The following is an 18,320-nucleotide window of genomic DNA, read 5'->3' on the forward strand; positions in this document are numbered from 1 at the left end:
CGGAGAGGGGGTGGAGAGGAGGCAGAGAGGGGGCGGGAGCTCAGAGCACTGCTCCTGGCTCTTCCAGCTTCCTCCCCCTGCAGAGAGAGACGCCTTATATCGGCCAGCGTGAATACACGGCCGATATACGGTCGTCTGAAATAGCCCTAAGAAAGAGATTCCCTCTAAGAAAGATGCTTTAATTTTCCAAACCTCATCCATGTGGCGTTAGCTTGGTTTTTAGGCGTGGACTATAATTGGTGGAATTCCTGGGAAATAAACCCGGTGAGCCATAATGTAAAATGGTTACTGCAGCTTACAAAAAAGGCAACATTCAAAATCTACATGTTGCAGCGTAACACTGTTGCCCACCTTGCTCACCTGCTGCTGGGGCTGTGGCCGGGTGTTTTGCCATCATCCATTCATGGCCCACCATGCTCTCTCTCCTGCTGCTCTTTGAGAGGAGGTGGGGGTCCATGCGCGCTCTACAGGCAGACACCAAAGTTCCAGTGCTCGCTCCCTAAACCTGCGCCCCTCCAATCCTGCCACAGCATTTGCTATATTGGATTTTTTGGGGGGCTGGGATTCAAACCCCTTTTTCCCTATCCCCGGAATTCTAGTATTTTTCAGTCTTGTTTTTTCAATGGCCTTCACTGTAAATATTGTAATATTTTAATAATCCAGAATTTTATGTACACAGTGATATTGAATGTATGTTTTTTTTATAGTTTAGTTTATTGGTAGGAAGAATAAAAATGGTTTGTTTTTTTACTTTTAATGTTTTTTTAATTGTTAAAAAGACTATAAAAAAAATTTTTACACTCTAATTTTGTTCCTACATTACACTTGTAGTTGTACTAGATACTGCAATATTTCAGTATTGCAGTATATAGTGATTTTTGATGTTGCCATGGGCAAGGCTTGATCATCTATGCATAGCAGCTCTCGGAAGCTTCAGTAGGCTCTGGGCAGCCATGCTAGCCCATTGATACACTTTGATTATGCTGCAGGGGGTGCTGATGGGATAGAGTAAGAGGATTCCTATGAATCCTATTCCCACTGACTGTTTAAATGAGCGGTCAGCTTTTTTGGCATCCCATAAGCAGTTAACTGCTGTGATTAGCACTAACTCTGATGGCAGCAATTACCATCAGCTGTCAGAAACTTTGGATGTGCAGCGGACTCGGCTTCTGCGCCTGCTTCAGACACACTTCAGGACCACAGGATGTTCATAATTGTTTTACGGTCCTGAAGAGGTTAATCATCAACGTTGTTGGTGGGATCAGTTATATGAATGATCCCTGAATGATTGATTGGCTGCAGGGCGGTGGGTCATTAATTTTTAAGGCTGCTTTATTATTGATGCTGGAGTTTTTGGGTTTTGTTCTAGTGTGAATTGCGATGCATTGTCTACGGAGGAGAAGGAAGAACTACAAAAACTGGAAACGTGCAAACCAAATCTGAAGATAAGTTACACAGATTTCTTCTAGCTGGATTTCTCCCTGTGGTCCTACAAAACAACTTTCAATGCTTGATATTGCTCGCATGTGCAGTAAAACTCTTAGGCCTCATGTCCACGGGGAAAATCAGGCCCGCTCCGGATTCTCCATGGAGAATCCGTAGCGAGTCCCTCCTGCCCTGCGGACATGAGGCATAAAAATAAGAATTAACTCACCTCTCGCCCGCTCCGGATCTTCCCTTCGCCGCGGCTTCATCTTCTCTCCGTCGCGGTCGGATCTTCTTTCTTCGGCCCGGTGGATGCGCAGGGCATGTCGGTTGCGTGCCCCGCGCATGCGCCGGCCCGAAGAAAAAAGATCCGGCCGCGACGGAGAGAAGATGGAGCCGCGGTGAAGGAAAGATCCGGAGCGGGTGAGTAAATTCTGATTTTTGTCTCCCGCGGATCCGGACGGCTTCCCTAGGCTTCAATAGAAGCCTGCGGGAGCCGTCCCCGCGGGAGACCCGCACGAAAATGGAGCATGGTCCAGATTTTTTCATGCTCCATTTTTTTTAAAATCACTTTTATTGACCATCCGCGGGTATTTATCTACCTGCGGGTGGTCAATGCATCCCTATGGGATGCGGATCCGCGGGCAGGAGAAGAGTTAAAATCCGCTGCGGATTTTAATTCTTCTTTTGCCCGTGGACATGAGGCCTTAAACGTTGCAGACAGTGTAATCTCTGGTTGACGTGCCACATTGTTTTTCTTATTTCCATGTTACTTTTTTCAACTTCTTCCTGACGTGACACATGATGTCATACTGGTGAACATGTGATCTGTCACTGGATTACCAGAAGTGACATGGCAGTGTCCTCTATTGTGCATACACAGAGTTCAGTGGCTGATATGTAAAATGGAAAGGATGAGGCAGAAATAGTTTAAAACGGTTTATATCCCCTTGTAGATCAGTTGTATGAGTGGCCAATAGGGGCTTGATGGCACACTAGTTTAACCCCTTCCCGCTATAGAATGAAAATTTACGTCCTGCGGGGTTGAAGTATGAATAAAAAAAGATAGCAGGGCGACCTCTTTTCATTCAGGGTGGGCGTCAGCTGTTTATTACAGCTAATACCCGCAGGCAACAGCTGCAATCGGCCACGCGCCCAATCGCGGCTTTTAACCTTTTAAATGCCCCGAACTATGTTCAAGGGTCCCATACGGTCTGCCTGCATGAGATCACAGGGAGCCGTATGGGTGTCATTGCAGCCAGGGGCCTTCTGAAAGGCCCCAGGGCTGCCTTGGCAGACTGCTTATCAAGCATCTCCATGGGGTGGCTTAATAGGCTGCCTGTCAAATCGCAGTATGATGCAATGCTAAGGCATTCCATCATACTGCAGGAGTGATTAAAAAAGTAAAAATCAGATCAGTGAAGTTTTAATAATTGTTTAAAAAAAAAAAGTTTAAATCACTCCCCTTTTGCCATATCTATAATAAGATCTAAATTGTAATAAAAAAAACACATATGTGGTATCGCTGCATCCGTAAAGGTCGGATCTATCAAAGTAGTGCATTATTTACCTTGCTTGGTGAACGTTGTTCGAAAAAAAAAAAAAAAGAAGAGTGCCAGAAATTCACTCATAAAAATGCAATAAAAAGTGATGAAAAAGTCGGATTTTTTCCGAAATGGCACCATCATAAACTACAGGACATTCTGCAAGAAGTGACCCCTCACACAACTACTTTGACAGAAAAATAAAAAACTTATTGCGTGCAGAAGATGGCGGTAGAAAATAATTTTTAAAAAATTAAATATCTTTGAAAAATAAAATAGTACAGCAAAAAAAAAAACTATACAAGCTTAGTATCGTAGTAATCGTCCTGCCCCATAGAATAAAGTTATCATGTCATTTTTGTTGCAGTTTTTGCACTGTTGAAACAAGTCGCACTGAAAGATGGTAGAATATCTGTTTTGTTTTGTTTTTCATTTTACTCCACTTATGATGTACTGAAAAACTTTTTTAAAATTCTATGGTACATTAAATAGTACCATTAAAAAATACAACTCATACCGCAAAAAAAAAGCCCTCATACAGTGACGTCGATGGACAAATAAAGGAGTCACGATTTTTTTAAAGGGTGGAGTGGGGGGGGGGGGGGGGGGCGAAAATGGAAAAAAAAAGGTAGGGAAAGGATGGATCTGCATGTTAGGAAGGGTATGCCTCCGTGAGAAAAACTGCTGAGTTTGTATGTCCATTGGGGCTTGGTGATATAGAGATGGACGCTGCTTGCCAAGAAACATGACATGGGTGGACAACTTGATGATATGGGCTGTTGGATTGTAAAGTTGTGGCATTAGCCCTGATAGTGTGGGTAATGCTAATGTGTAGTTAGTGGCCAGGCGGTCAGGTGTTTATTTAATGCCATACACTGTGTCAAGTCTAATACAGTAAAAACATTTCTCTGATCTGCTAAAGTGAAGCAATAGAAGACTCAGGGATGTAGTAACAGACTAATGGTCGCTGGTCCCTTTGTACTAACATACACCCCCCCCCCCCCCCCCACATATGCTACCAACTCCACTAATAATAGGGTTAGCGCTTACAGGAAAGCATTGCACTTTAGCCCTTTCACTGCTGAATGGTGACAAGCTCCTCACACTGCAGTGAAAACAGGAGATTAAATGTTACTAAATGTAAACTTTCCATGGCCTGTGGCATGTATAGCACATATAGCAGGGCTGTGAGGGGGGGCACATTATACACTGAGGGATTTACAACAGACAACAGCTTCCTTGCAGTGACAGGAAGAAGGCAGCGCATTGTTTGACATTTGCAAGCTTATGTGAGGCTTCCATACAGGAAAGTGCAGTGTATGGAAACTTATATGTCATTGTTATTACATTCACTCCAAGTCACAAGGTGTAAGAGAGGATAAAGAAAATCTGCCACACCCCTGGAGTGAACCCAGCCATGTTACTGATGAGGGGGACCTTGGCCCCCCCCCGGCTTATGAGTCCAGGTGGAATTTCAACCCCTACAAATCCTATTGTTACGTCACTGAAAAAGGTTGGTGAATCCAGGTTTTGAAGAAAAAGAATTCCTGGAGTGTTGCCACCTGTGTTATGTAAAAAAGATGGTGGTCTAAGTCTGACTGCTCCCCATGTTATCATACACTCAAAATGGGTGCCCAAGTGCCCGACAAGTGATCACATGAACCGTCGCACTATGATTGTGGTGCAGACATGACACTACATCACCATGCTAAAAATGATAGTGGTCAGGATGAAGTATGTGCCCTGACTGCCTTCATGGCTTGTAATTGATAGCCTGGCATCCAGGGCATGAACCTTGCAATATATTATGAAGTTATCCTAGGATAACTCCACGTTATATAAACACAATTCTAACTGCCAAAGGCAAAACATACCCATGGGTAATATCCCCTAAAATGTAATATAATTTTTTTTGTCATTTATTATTCAAAAAAGACAAAAATTTGCAGACCCTGCGACCCCAGCAGCCCCTTCACCTCTTGCAGAAAATGCATGTCTCTAATGCCATTAGAGTTCCTTACAAAATACAAATCTAGTAGACCTAAGGGCTTATTCAGACGTCCGTATATCGGCCGGGTTTTCACGCCCGGCCTATATACGGTGTCCCTCTCTGCAGGGGAAGAAGGCTGGAAGAGCCGGGAGCAGTGCACTGAGCTCCCGCCCCCTCTCCGCCCCTCGCTACTATTTGCAATGAGAGGGGAGAGACAGGGGCTGAGACCCAGTGCCCAAACAGCAAACCAAAACCCACTTATTTATTGCGAAGTGCCAACACTTTAGGGGGAGGGGCTTATCACGACATATGATTTTAACCCCGTCGTTCTAAAAAGGACAAGGCTGTTTCAAAATACACAGTGTGTAGTTTTTTGACTGCTTTATAGATGCAGAAATGCTGCAGAATTTGCGACAGAAATTTCCATCACGTGTAAACATACCCCAGCGGTAATAGTGACTAGCACGGCGATCCAAGCGGTAACGGTGACACCCCCCAGGGGCCCCAGCGGTAACAGTAACACAAACCCATTGGCCCCAGCGGTAGCGGTGACACCCTTCCCTTTCCCCCCGGTGGCCCCAGTGATAAAGCTGACCCCCCCCCCCCCATGGTGGCCCTAGCGGTAACAGTGACACACACCCAGTGCCCCACCTCCCCCACGTGGCGGCCCTAGCGGTAACAGTGCCCCCCCCACAGCAACTTTAGCGGTAATAGTGACCGCCCACGGTGGCCCTAGCGGAAATGGTGACTCCCTCTTCGACCCCAGCGATGATGGTAAAAAATTGTTAATAAAAAATTGGATTTAAAAAAACAAAAAAAAAAAGATAACATCAAAATAATATTTAATATAAAGGGGCAAATGTTGGTAGTAAATTAAATGTTACCAGCAGTCATCAATCAGTATCATGTGTGTAATTGTGTATATACACACTAAAGCATAGGCCTGGATGGTGAACTTCTAAAATGTGGAAATTAATAAATCAGCACCACCAAAACCCTATTAAAATCTAACCTATAGCCACCCCGACATGTTTAGCCTTGTGACGTCCTCAGGGGGAGCAAAAAAAAAAAAACAAGGCATGAACCTTGTATCTAGTGATCTCATATAAACTTACCATCAGACCATCCACAAGATCAAATACTAAAGTATAGAACTCCCCTAAATCCTCCAGCCACCATCTGTTTAATAATCTTCATAATTTACTAAAGCCTAGTGATCTTATATCAAAGACTCCTCGTGGCCAAGTATTGGCACCCCTGTGTAATGTACCAAATCTAATTCTCTAACTTCCCGATGTCGTACAAATATGAAATTCGTCAGCAGCATTCTTTAGGTTCTAAACAGGAAAAGTAAAGGGGTCACAACTCGAGAATTCAATGCTAATTGCAAAAGTATTGCCACCCCTGTGTAATGTACCAAATCTAATTCTTTAACTCCCATGTGTTGTACAAACATGAAATAATAATAATAATAATCTTTATTTGTATAGCGCCAACTTATTCCGCAGCGCTTTCAATTTGGCACAACCATTCTTTAGGTCCTAAATAGGAAATGCAAAGGCGTCACAACTCGGTTATTTAATGCTAAGTGCTAAAGTAAGTGCACCCCTATTTAATGTAACTTCTCGGTGTCGTACAAGTGTGAGGCGAGTTTGAGGGGTGACACATTCTGCAGAGGGACATCCGTACATGCAGCCTGAGCAGAATCTAACGCTCCTCTATGTGTATACATATTTTATTCCTCGGTTAATCTAAAGTAACTTTGACCTTATAAAATTTTCAGTGAAAACAACACATAAACACCTGTATCAAATTAACTCTGGCAAGGCCGGGTATATCAGCTAGTTCCCTTATAAGTGCAATGGAAAGAAAGACAGTGTTCTATGATGTAGCATAGTGGTGGCAACAAGAAGAGAAGCCAGGGCAACGCATTTCAATCTTATACTGGCACCCAAAATGCTTCGCCTAAGAAAGGAATCTCTGCCGCTTCTGAGTCTCCTGTCAAGCCCACCGACATCCCCTTCTTCTCCCAGTGCTTTGCTTATATCCCTTATAAGTCATCTGGGATGCCAATACTCTTGAAGTCTTAGCGGTGTGCCACTAAATAATGGCAAAATGTATTTCCTAAGGTCGAGAGCAGAGCTCCTCCTGCCATTTCTGCAATGTTGGCTTTGGACCCTCAATGAGTGTCATCACCATAGAAACTAGTACAGTCCTCCAGCTCCTTCACCAGTCCCAGCGCTGTGATCTGATTGTAGCCTGATGGGGTACACAAGATGACCCACCACATGGAAAACAGGGGGAACACCAAAATCGAACAGGGCCCCCAAAGGCAGAGAGGTGAGGGAGAGGATAGCTAGCCCGTCTGCCTTACATGTATGCACTAATATACTGTACTCACATCACAGAAGTACAAAATATACCTACAATACACACAGATACGCTGTATTCACATTATAAGTCTACATTCTGTATCTTTGTGTATTAAATATAAAGAAAATGAAAATGGCTAGTTATACTTTTCTTTCTCAGTCCAGGTCTCCTTTGTAAGGTCCAATATTATAACCCCATGTTCCAGCACCTGGACCTGAAAACCTAGTAAACCTCTAAATAATAGCCAGATACCAGTTCTATACATTGATGGGGTGACATCCTTTTTTTCTTCTCTATCTGAGCCCAGACCACCATGAAGACTGCTTTCAGCCACTACTCGTCTCTGCATGCGCTTCTGATCCTTAAGCTTTTACCTGCCAAATAAGGATCCACCTCACAATCCAAAGCAAGGCAGCAACTGTGTGACTCCACTGTTCCAATTTTGGAGAATTGGCAGATAAAAGGTAACGTGCCTCTGTGGGTCATGAAGGGACCACCCTTTACCAATGCGGAATCACACATATGTGCCATGTGCTTAGAGGTCATCCATCAGAGGGCACACAATGCAGGTCCTTGGTAGCTAGCTGCTACCTCTCAATTTTACAGACTCAGAACTTAAAGCAGGTGTGTCATACCTATTGCCCGCATGTGGACTAGGCTGGCTATGAATGTGGCAGAAGGGGAGGGACTGGGGGGACTTCCCCACCCCTTTTAACTTGCTCCCCACATAATAATGACAATAACCATGAGTATTGCTGGCATAAATTTTTGTGGGAAGGCCACAGCTTTATTTAAATTTGTAACCAGAACATTTAACTTTCCTTAACTTCTATTTCTTCCCAGGCCTACAAAACGTCTTGTTAAACTTGCTGATAGTCCAATAACTGTAAACAAGCGTGAGGCAGCCCATAATGGCCTGTAAACGCCTTACATTCCCCAGCTGGCATGGAAAGCCCAATTTACCACCAACAGCTGTGACAACTTCAATGACCATAACGACATGCCACTTAGCCTCCAAACAAACCCCCCCTCTCCCTCAGCTCAGAGGGCGGGCGGGTGGGCATCTTCTCCCTTCTTCTCCTCCACGTGGACTGCCGACTCCTCCTCTTCCTCTCTCCTCTTCCTCCACTGCAAGTCCCTCCTACCCTGATCGCTTCTTTGTTAACCCTTTCCTGCCCCTCACGCCCCCTAGTCCCTAGCCCCTTCGCTATTTGCTTTGTTGCTTCCTAGACTGGGGGGACTTCCCCACCCCTTTTTACTTGCTCCCCACATAATAATGACAATAACCATGAGTATTGCTGGCATACATTTTTTGTGGGAAGGCCACAGCTTTATTTAAATTTGTAACCAGAACATTTAACTTTCCTTAACTTCTATTTCTTCACATGCCTACAAAACGTCTTGTTAAACTTGCTGATAGTCCAATAACTGTAAACAAGCGTGAGAAAGCCCATAATGGCCTGTAAACGCCTTACATTCCCCAGCTGGCATAAAAAGTCCAATTTACCGCCAAGAAGGATGCAGCGTAACCCTACGCTGCATTCCGCCCCCCACATGCCAGCGAAAGAGCCGCCTCCACCCCATTCTGCAACCCCGAAAGGAATGTATCCATTCCTATATCGCTGAGGTGAACCCCGTCGCACCTCATCATCCCTGGCTCCCTCCTTTCTAACTCCCAATGTCTAATAGCTACCCCACCTAGCGATTGTACGAATTTTGACATTTTGAAATTAATGCTTCTCCTCACCCTCTGGATAGCTTCTGCATCCCTTGCTTCCCCCCAAAATCTCCTAGCCACAATATCAGACCATACTAATATAACTTTTTTTAAAAACTTTTTAAAACGTACCATATCCTCCTTCATTAATGCCATTTTCACCCTTCCCAAATCATTTCCTCCGGCATGAATCACCAGCACCACCTTTTCCGGAGACCATCTGCTGATACACAAGATTTCATGGAGCAGCCTGGCCCATTGCAGACCCCTGATGCCATGCCATCTCACTTGCGCGTCCTTTATTCCTAAGTTCGCGCCAATGGGCCTGGACCCCGCTCTTTTCTCGGCCCAATAGACATACGAGTGTCCGACCACCCAAACTGTCCAGCCCGATTCTGCAAAGAGGAAACAAAAGAAACACTACACGATCCAAACTAGCTTTGGGGTTTATCATAACACTCTCAGATCCGGTCGGACGTACGACCTGTACGCCTCCGACCTCCAACGACCTACCCTTTTTACCTCTTTCCATTTTAAACCACAAGCAAAAGCTGACGTCGCTGCGCCAATCCTAAAGGAGTGAGTGCCGAACTCATCTGGCTCGAAACCTAACTTTGACAAGCATGTGCGCATGACTGCCCCAAACTGGAATTTCGTCAAAGGGGAGCCTGACGTGTGCGCGGTCCCAGTCCGCTGTCTCACCATGAAATCTTTTAATAGGACTACCGGGCACCATTTTGATCCCAAAGCTTCTATACGTAGCCATTCGCCTGCGCCATAAACGTCTGTTTTGGACTTTCTAATACATAACTTTAAATCTTGCGCCCCGCACACGACGTCCGCGAAAAGCAAACCGCCCAGTCTCCTTCTACCTGGGGATACTAGCTCCCCCAACCTTAGAGCTGCGAAAAAAGCGAGCGAAAAAGCTGCCCGAAACAACGCCACCTCTTGCTCGTCGCTGCAAACCGACTCCAATATGTTCAGCATTGCGCAAAGTAACTTGAAGGTTATCAGCCGCCTGCTGTCTTTAGACGACTTTTCATTTTTCCAGCCCTTTAATATCTGACCAAAGACGAAGTCTTTGGTTACATCGCGCGTGCCGTGTAGTCGAAGCAAAAAGGCGATTGCCGATAGATGCTTCCGTGCCGCGTCCGCCAACGCGCCCCAATTCACGAAGCTCCGTTAACATATTCAGCGTCACTGATCTAGCCTGCTCTCCTTCGGGAAATTGACCCCCCCCCCCCCCCAGCTACTGCCATCCATATTCTCCAAATAGCATTATAACGTTTCCACATTGATTCCGCTACTGAGTTGCGAATCAAAGTTAGGAGCTCTCTTCTATTATTTCCAACAAGAAAGCCGGGCAACATACCCCCTCGACACCCGCCGTCGGGTGCAGCTCCCTGAAACTCTCCATCTGGAAACGAGAAAGAGCGTCAGCAGTTTTATTCAAGATGCCTGGCACATGTCTTGCTTTCAACTTAATGTTATATTGCAGACATCTTAAAACCAAGTGGCGAAGCGCTGCCAGAACCAATAAAGATGCAGACGACTGCTTGTTCACAGCTCTGACCACTGTCTTGTTATCCGACCAGAAACAGATATTTTTATTTTCCAACACTGGTCGCCAGATCTCAATGGCTACCATCAAAGGAAAAACTTCCAGCAGCGCAATGTTCTTCACTCACCGTCTTTCCACCCACTCCGCTGGCCATGGGGCGTTACACCAACTGTTTTCCAAAATAACTCCAAAGCCCCAAGAGCCTGACGCGTCGGCAAAAAGGCACAGCTCCTCGTTCGCTACTTCTCCCGACAGACAAATCACCTGACCATTGAAAGTCTGGAGAAATATATGCCATACATGTAGGTCCGCCCGCATACCTTTCATCACTCTGACGAAATGGTGCTGTTCTCTGACCCCCGGCATTGCCAACGACAGGCGCCTAGCAAATGGGCGGCCCATGGGAATGACCCGACAAGCGAAATTTAGCAAACCGATCAACACTTGTAGCTGGTGCAGTGTGACTTTGCGTGAACTGCCGACCATTATGGTCGCTCGTCGCAGCCTCACCACTTTTTCTTCAGGCAAACGGAAAACCATCTCCCTCGTGTCTATTTCTATACCCAAGAAAGTGTGGCACGACGAAGGACCGACCGTTTTTTCGTGAGATAGCGGGACGCCCGCCTTCCTCATCAACGCTTGAAATGAGGAGAGTAGAAAACCGCACACTTTTGAATCCGACAGCCCGACAAACAAGAAATCGTCTAAGTAATGTAGTGCCGATGAGATGCCCGTCTCGAATCTAAGCATCCATTCCAAAAAAGAACTGAAAACTTCGAAATAGTAGCACGAGATAGAGCATCTCATAGGCAGACACATATCTACAAAATACAAGCTGTCAACGCGGCAACTCAATAAATGGAAACAGTCAGGGTGCCGCGGGAGCAAATGGACGGCTGATTCAATATCCGCCTTCGCCAGAAGGGCTCCGGTGCCCGCCTGCCGGACTAAGCAGATCGCCCTGTCGAAAGACGTATACGACACCGACGTCTGTTCTTTTGAAATCCCATCGTTGACTGAGTCGCCCGTTGGAAAAGACAAATGGTGGATAAGCCAGAACTTGCCTGGCTCCTTCTTTGGTTCCAAGCCCAAAGGAGAAACCCGCAAATTCTCGAATGGCGGCTCCTGGAACGGACCCGCCATACGACCCAGCTCTACTTCCTTCAGCAGCTTATCCATCACCAAATCCTTGTTGTCGCGTGCGGATTTTAAGTTGCAGCTGAGCATAAGTGCTGAACCTGGGACATGTGGAATGACAAAGCCTGAGGCGAAACCTGCCTTAAGCAGATTTGCCTCCTGCTTCCTGTGGTACTTGGCGAACCACCACTCCAGGTACTGGACGTTCACTGGTGGTGTTCCCAGCTGCAGGCACGCCGGGAACTGCCATTGTCCTTTGTCGCCTAAAGCAGCGCACTGCTGCGTGCGTTCCTCCGCAAAAGGAACACTCATGCTGGAATTTGCATGAGGCAAGGAAATGGCAATGGCCTTCATTGAAGGCCCAGCAGGAACCCGAGGGCTTGTGCACCACACGTGCCTGTTGCCCAGTGGTGGCTCCTGTGGTGGTTTCCTGAAAATTAGCTGAATCCAAGCGTCAGTTGCCTTAGTAGCCCAGCTGACGTTCTTTACTCCCAAAATACGTCAACGAAAATCCTTGTCATAGCGCCACCAAGCTGAACCGCCATGTAGCTTGTAGGCGTTATGGATGGTATTTATGTATACCAGCAGCTCCGGACCTTTTTGTGGATGCTGCTGACATACCACGTGAGCCAAGGTCAAGATTGCTTGCAATCAATTACTAAACGTTTTCGCAATTTTGTTTTTTTTCTCCCCACTCCGTTCCGAAAAGCGTTCTTTGTCAACTGCGACATGCTCCACCGACAGGAGCGACCATATGTCGACGTAACAACTGTTCTTTATTTTCTCCACCACGTCCTCCGCGAGGCCCACACCCAACAGGTCCACACCACAAAATAATGAATCCGAAAACTTCAAACCATCTTTACCAAGCTCTTCGCTTCTCCCGCTCGCTCCCGTAGGCGAAGACCCGGGTGCGTGAACCAACATACCAACCTCAGGCGAGCCTTGGCTCCCTGGAAGGTCATAGGACACTGGGCAATGTAAAGTGGACCGCGGAGCCCAAGTTTCCGCCACTTGGCTGCTACACCCGATGCTGTGTTGCCCCGCTTCTGCACGCTCGCGTTGCCCCGTGGAAGGGGTTCTCCTGCAGCTAGTGCTTTCATCGCCTGAGACTGGCGACGACGAACTGGAGTGTGCGCCCCTGCTGGCCCTCCCCTTGCCTGCCACATTGCATCCTGCAAACCATCGCTCTCCCCTTGCCTGCGCCCTGTGCCCTAAGCCATACCCCCTGGTATCCGTGCAAGGAGAACTGCCTGCTAACTCATTCAGCCTCGCATGTCCCCTCGCATGTGGGCCCCTGGCTGCTCCGTCTGATGGGCTCTCCCTATACCGCCTGCTGGCAGTAGCTGCGGCACAGGATGTTTTATCCCATGATAAAAGGGGTGAAAGCCCGGTTATGCTCTGCGCCATGCTGCAGCTGCTTCCCGCGCTTCCTTCCCTCCCCCTCCCCCCTGCCCCTAACCGCTGGCCGGGTGCTTTTTTCTGCACTTTCGCTGGCCCTCATGCTCCCTTGGAATAGTTCTTGTGCACTTTCCCGCTCTGGGCTGCATGGGGACTCACTCCCGTAGCCCCAACTGCTCCCACGGCTCAATTCAAAGCCTGCGCCGGAACTATATCCCACTCGCGGATCCTTCCGCCCTCCGCCTGTGCCGCGCGAGGGCTGCTCCGGCTCCCTCTCTATCGCTCATTGGACAGCCACGGGGAACCCCCCTCCCGCGCTGGACTTACCACCTCCGACAGTGCAGTCCCGGTAAGTCCCCGACCGTCCGTGGGCAAGACTTCAGCGCCACTCCCGGGTGCACCAAGGCTGCGGCTACTCCTCCTGCGCTGCTTCCTCTCGCTTTCTTTGCTCCTAGACTGCTCATTCGGCCGCCCTTCTTCGCGGCTGGGCTAGGGCTCAGCCTGGCAGGGGAGAGTCTCCTTCTGAGAGGTCTTCCGCGGGGCTCCAAGCTGGCATCCGGCTCCGGAGGGTTCCCTTCAGCCCCGGCTTCTCTAGGCGATGCTGCTCCCACTTCAGCGGCCATCTGCAACAGCCATTGGGGTCCTTGGCTGGCAACCGCCTCTCTGATCTGCTGAATTAGTTGCTCCATGGATGTCTTCTCTCTCTTGCGTCCAGACATGTCTTCTCCCTTCTTCTCCACGTGGACTGCCAACTCTTCCTCTTCCTCTCTCCTCTTCCTCCACTGCAAGTCCCTCCTACCCTGGTCGCTTCTTTGTTAACCCTTTCCTGCCCCTCACGCCCCCCCAGTCCCTAGCCCCTTTGCTATTTGCTTTGTTGCTTCCTAGGATCTGTGTAGGCTAAATGTGAAGGACGGGAGGCCATAGCTGGTACCTGGCAGTGGCAGGCTTTCACTCACTCAGACTTATACAGATGATAAGGCGCTGGGCAGAACATTCAGCCCTGTGACTGCCTGACTCATTTAGTCTCTACGAGTCTAGCTAGTGCAGTGAATCTCCTTGTTTTCCTGAGTCTTGACCGCATTTATCCAGTATCAAGATTAGGACATGAGACTGTAGTCACATTGTGGCCAGGTGATGCAGTTCGTCCCTCCTCTGGCATTTCAAACGAGCCCTTGACCACAAACTGCGCAGACAGGTTTCTGTGTCCATGCTTGCAAGCAGAAGCAGGCACTAACTCCTATCTTGAGTCCATATCACCTGACATCGGTGGGGGCTATTTGGAGGATAATGGGGGTTGTTTCGGGACCTGTGTAGAACAATGGGAGTTGTGTGGAGGATGTCGCCCTGCCTCATTAGTGTTTTTAATGTGTGACACAAGAAAACGTCTTCTTCTGATGTGGTCCAGAGATGCCAAAAAGTTGGAAACCCCTGACCTAGAGGGATCAGTCAACTGTCTGTGTTCTGCAGCATAACAGTTCTGAATAATAAGTGCTAACAGTTGATCAAGGAAACCTCTGTCACATTCTTTTTAACTCCAACTTGTGTCCTAAAGGGTTTGTCTATTTGCTAGGTGACTTTATAATATATCAGAAGCAGCGGTAACTGACCTGTTTGTTTCCCTGTCAATCCAGCACTGCAGTCCTGCAGTTCTCTTGGTCTTTGTTAGGAATGGACACCAACTGACCACTGCAGTAAATCAGAAGCTGTGGCAACTAGGTGCCATTCTCTCGGCATCATGGTTCTCGACATCTAAGTTGTGATGGATGAGAATGGCAACCAAACAACCCCTTTAACTTTCTTGAAGTAAATGGGAGCTTTGCCTGTAGTACCAAGCCAGGCCACTGCAGTGGGAACAGCACTGTCTATTTCCTGCAGATTTCTACTCCATGCACGAGTGTGTAGTGTGACCCTAGTATTACACAAAGACTTGGAGTATGACAGAGAAACTGGAGGCACGAAGACAGTTTCCAGTTTTCCTTATTCAGTGATCAATAGATTGTCAGATTATAATCAGTGCAATTTAATAGTGAATTATAGAACCTGATGGTTGTGACAAAAAGCAGACACGTACACGGCCAATTGTCACAGATGACGGTTTCTGGGTCTGACAGTCTCCACTGTGAAACAATGACACCTGGGGGGTAGATGTGCAAGATTGCCTTAGTTCCAACTTCTCGGATGCTGCTCTGTGCATGATGGAGCCTAAATCACATCCTGAAAGGCCTAGCACACCCGAACACACCTCGCTGCCACAGGTAACTAGGTCAGCTACTACACATACACAATCACCACACTTTGGAGTTATGGATCCCTTAAAGAGTTCAAGGAGGACTAGTAAAGTTTATATCTTTTATTCTACAAACAGAGGTAGCAGTGCTTAGATGAAACTATACAAAAGATGATTTACGTAAAAGATAAGGAGCTCACAAGTACACACAAACAGTAAAAGGGACAAAATATGAGAAAATAGCAGTATACGTTTATTCCAATAGTCCTGATATTCGAGGGGTATCTCAGAGAGATGATCAGTCGACATTCGATGTCACTCCTTGGATCCAATGTCTTGAGTAAGGAAGCCACCTGGTTTTAAAGCCTCCGCAAAACCACACCGTTGCCTGCCTTTTTCTCACATCATCAAGGGTGGATTGGGTATATGAGTGGATCATCTAGATAGAACCACAATTTAATATTTTGTACATATTTCCCAGGTTATCCAATAAGATTATATGGCCATCATGTTTAAATATTAGGAATTTATCAACTCGTGGATACCAAAAATGAAAGGGGATAGATGATCGGCTACGCATATAGGCAATTCTGGGGTCCCACAGAAACAGGAGTAAGTGCACCAGGTCCACAGTGTTCTCACAGTTCTGAAAATGTACCTGATGTTGAGCTGGGGCCTTCGGATGATCTATAATTTCCATTATAAAATTGTCCTTTGCTAAGGAAACTCACAAGTCAGAGTGCCGGAATGTCTCTGGGATATATAAGAGGTGTCAGGGCTTGTGGGGAAGGGGTAATTGATAGATATGAGCGAGCATTCTCGCTAAGGGCAATTGCTCAATCGAGCATTGCCCTTAGCGAGTACCTGCCCGCTCGAGAGCAAAGATTCGGCTGCCGGCGGTGGGCGGGGAGCAGCGGGGGAGAGCGGGGAGGAAGGGAGGGGAGATCTCTCCCTCCCCCCCCCCCCCCGCTCCTCCTGCTCACCGCCGCAACTCACCTGTCACCCGCGGCGGCAGCCGAACCTTTAGAGACGAGCGGGGAGATACTCGACTAAGGCACTACTCGATCGAGTAGTTAGCCTTAGCGAGTATACTCGCTCATGTCTAGTAATTAACATCCCCTTGTCATGGGATCACTTCATGACCTGCAGGATAAGGGACTTCCTGAGACAAATATGCATCAAAGGTCCCTGCAGCCTGCAGACATGAGGTAGGAAGGGAATGCATATTGAGGAGTTCAACCCAGCTTTTCCCAATACCAGAGTGATGGCAAGTTGACAGGGAAAGCCAGGTGACACTTTACCAATGTCATTATACCACAGTTGTCACAACAAAAATACATCCTAAAGGTGGCCATACGCTAACATCTAGTAATTCTAACAACTCTACAGCATACGGCTCATTCAGGACAGTATAAAATCTCTTTGATCAGTCACTTCATGGCATTGTCAGCACTGTGGATAAATTATTAGACAATAAACATTCAGTGCCCTCATGCAGCCTCTCTTAGTAGCTCAGGTGGCACTTACTGTTCCAAGCTCAGGAGGGGTGTCGTGTCTCCTTAAGGAGAGTACCCAAAAAGTGTGTGGAGACACACAAGGGGTGAGTGAGTTGAGGGATGGTATAGTCTCTCTCAAGGAGAACACCGAAAAGTGGTGTGGGTACACCTAGAAGGTGAGTAAGGAGACTTATAAGGCCATGCTAGCTCCTATGGGTAATTTATGCAAATTAAGAAGATGGAAAAGTACCTCTGAAGCACCCCCTATTGGATGGCAGCATTCCTACAAATAAATGGGACTTTCTAACAATTCTTAATAATGATTGGGAATAGGAAGCCAGAGAACCATGCACATACAGCTGTTTAACCCCTTAGTGACCAACCCATAGCGTTTTTACGTCCTGCCCATGTGGGCTTTATTCCCTGAGGACGTAAAAACATGTGTCCTGCAGGGAATCAAGCCACGTGGGCTCTGGACGTGACAGCTCCATGCTGTCGTTGCCCACAGGGCGCCGACAGCATGGAGCTGTCATTCTGGGCTGCGGGCATTCCCCCCTGGCAATGCGATCAGCGCTATCCGACGGATAGCGCCAATCGCAATAAAGTGAAAAAAACGTTTTAAAAAAATTAAAGATTCAGCTGCCCTGATGGATCGGATCCATCAGGGCAGCTGAAATTACTCACCCACCTTCTCCGGGGTGTTCTACGGTGAAGGAGTCCTCCCGGACCCGCCGCCGCTCTTCTGCGCATGCACGCCAGACGGATGACGTGACGCGCATGCGCAGAAGTCCGGGAGCCCTCTGCGATTTCAAAATCTCCTGGCTCCTGTAGGTAGCCGGGAACCAGGAGATGTTACCGGGGACTGCGGCGAACAGTCCCTGGGCCCGTGATCGCCGCTATCCAATGGATAGCGGCGATCGCGAAAAAGTTTTATGGATCGGATCCATGAGTGGAGGTGAAAATACTCACCTCGGGTCCTCCGTGGTGTTCCGGGACCTGAAGTCCCTTTCTGCGTATGCGCGCCCGACGTCAATCATCGGGCGCGTGCACAGAGTGGCTCAGGCCCCGGGAAATTCAAAATCCCTCTTCTCCTGGCTACCATGTGTAGCCAGGATCAGAGAGCTTTTACCGGGGACATGATAATTTAAAGTAAAAAAAAGTGTAAAAAAGATTTTAAAAAGTTAAAAAAAAGTTTAAAAGCTTACATTTCATCTCCCCTCACGGATCATATCCATGAGGGAGGATGAAAGTATGTACATAAGGCCCCCGGATTACCCCAGTTTCTGCGCACACGCCAGTCACCAAAATGGCGGACACATGTGCAAAAGCTGTGGATTGCCAGGATAATTTAAATTCTCCCTGCTCCTGGCTACAAAACTGAGCCTAGAGCCTGGAGATTTTATGGGGGGCAGCACTGAGCGCTTCCTGGTCATGTGTTCGCTGTTATCG

The 18,320-nt window shown here is 47.5% G+C and overlaps 2 protein-coding genes across 2 annotated transcripts in view; both read left to right on the forward strand.

Moving 5' to 3' along the window:
- The window catches only part of LOC136632017 (NACHT, LRR and PYD domains-containing protein 12-like), a 242,528-nt gene extending 240,884 nt beyond the window's left edge, over positions 1-1,644 (forward strand). Inside the window, exon 13 of the mRNA XM_066606553.1 lies at positions 1,370-1,644. Coding sequence (XP_066462650.1) covers positions 1,370-1,469 — 100 coding nt within the window. The 3' untranslated portion in view covers positions 1,470-1,644. The remainder of the gene's footprint in view (positions 1-1,369) is intronic.
- LOC136632018 (NACHT, LRR and PYD domains-containing protein 3-like) overlaps positions 1-18,320 on the forward strand; it is a 1,080,175-nt gene that overhangs the window by 296,789 nt on the left and 765,066 nt on the right. The window lies entirely within an intron of this gene.

This window comes from Eleutherodactylus coqui, chromosome 6 (genome assembly GCF_035609145.1).
Source record: "Eleutherodactylus coqui strain aEleCoq1 chromosome 6, aEleCoq1.hap1, whole genome shotgun sequence".
Lineage (NCBI taxonomy): Eukaryota > Metazoa > Chordata > Amphibia > Anura > Eleutherodactylidae > Eleutherodactylus > Eleutherodactylus coqui.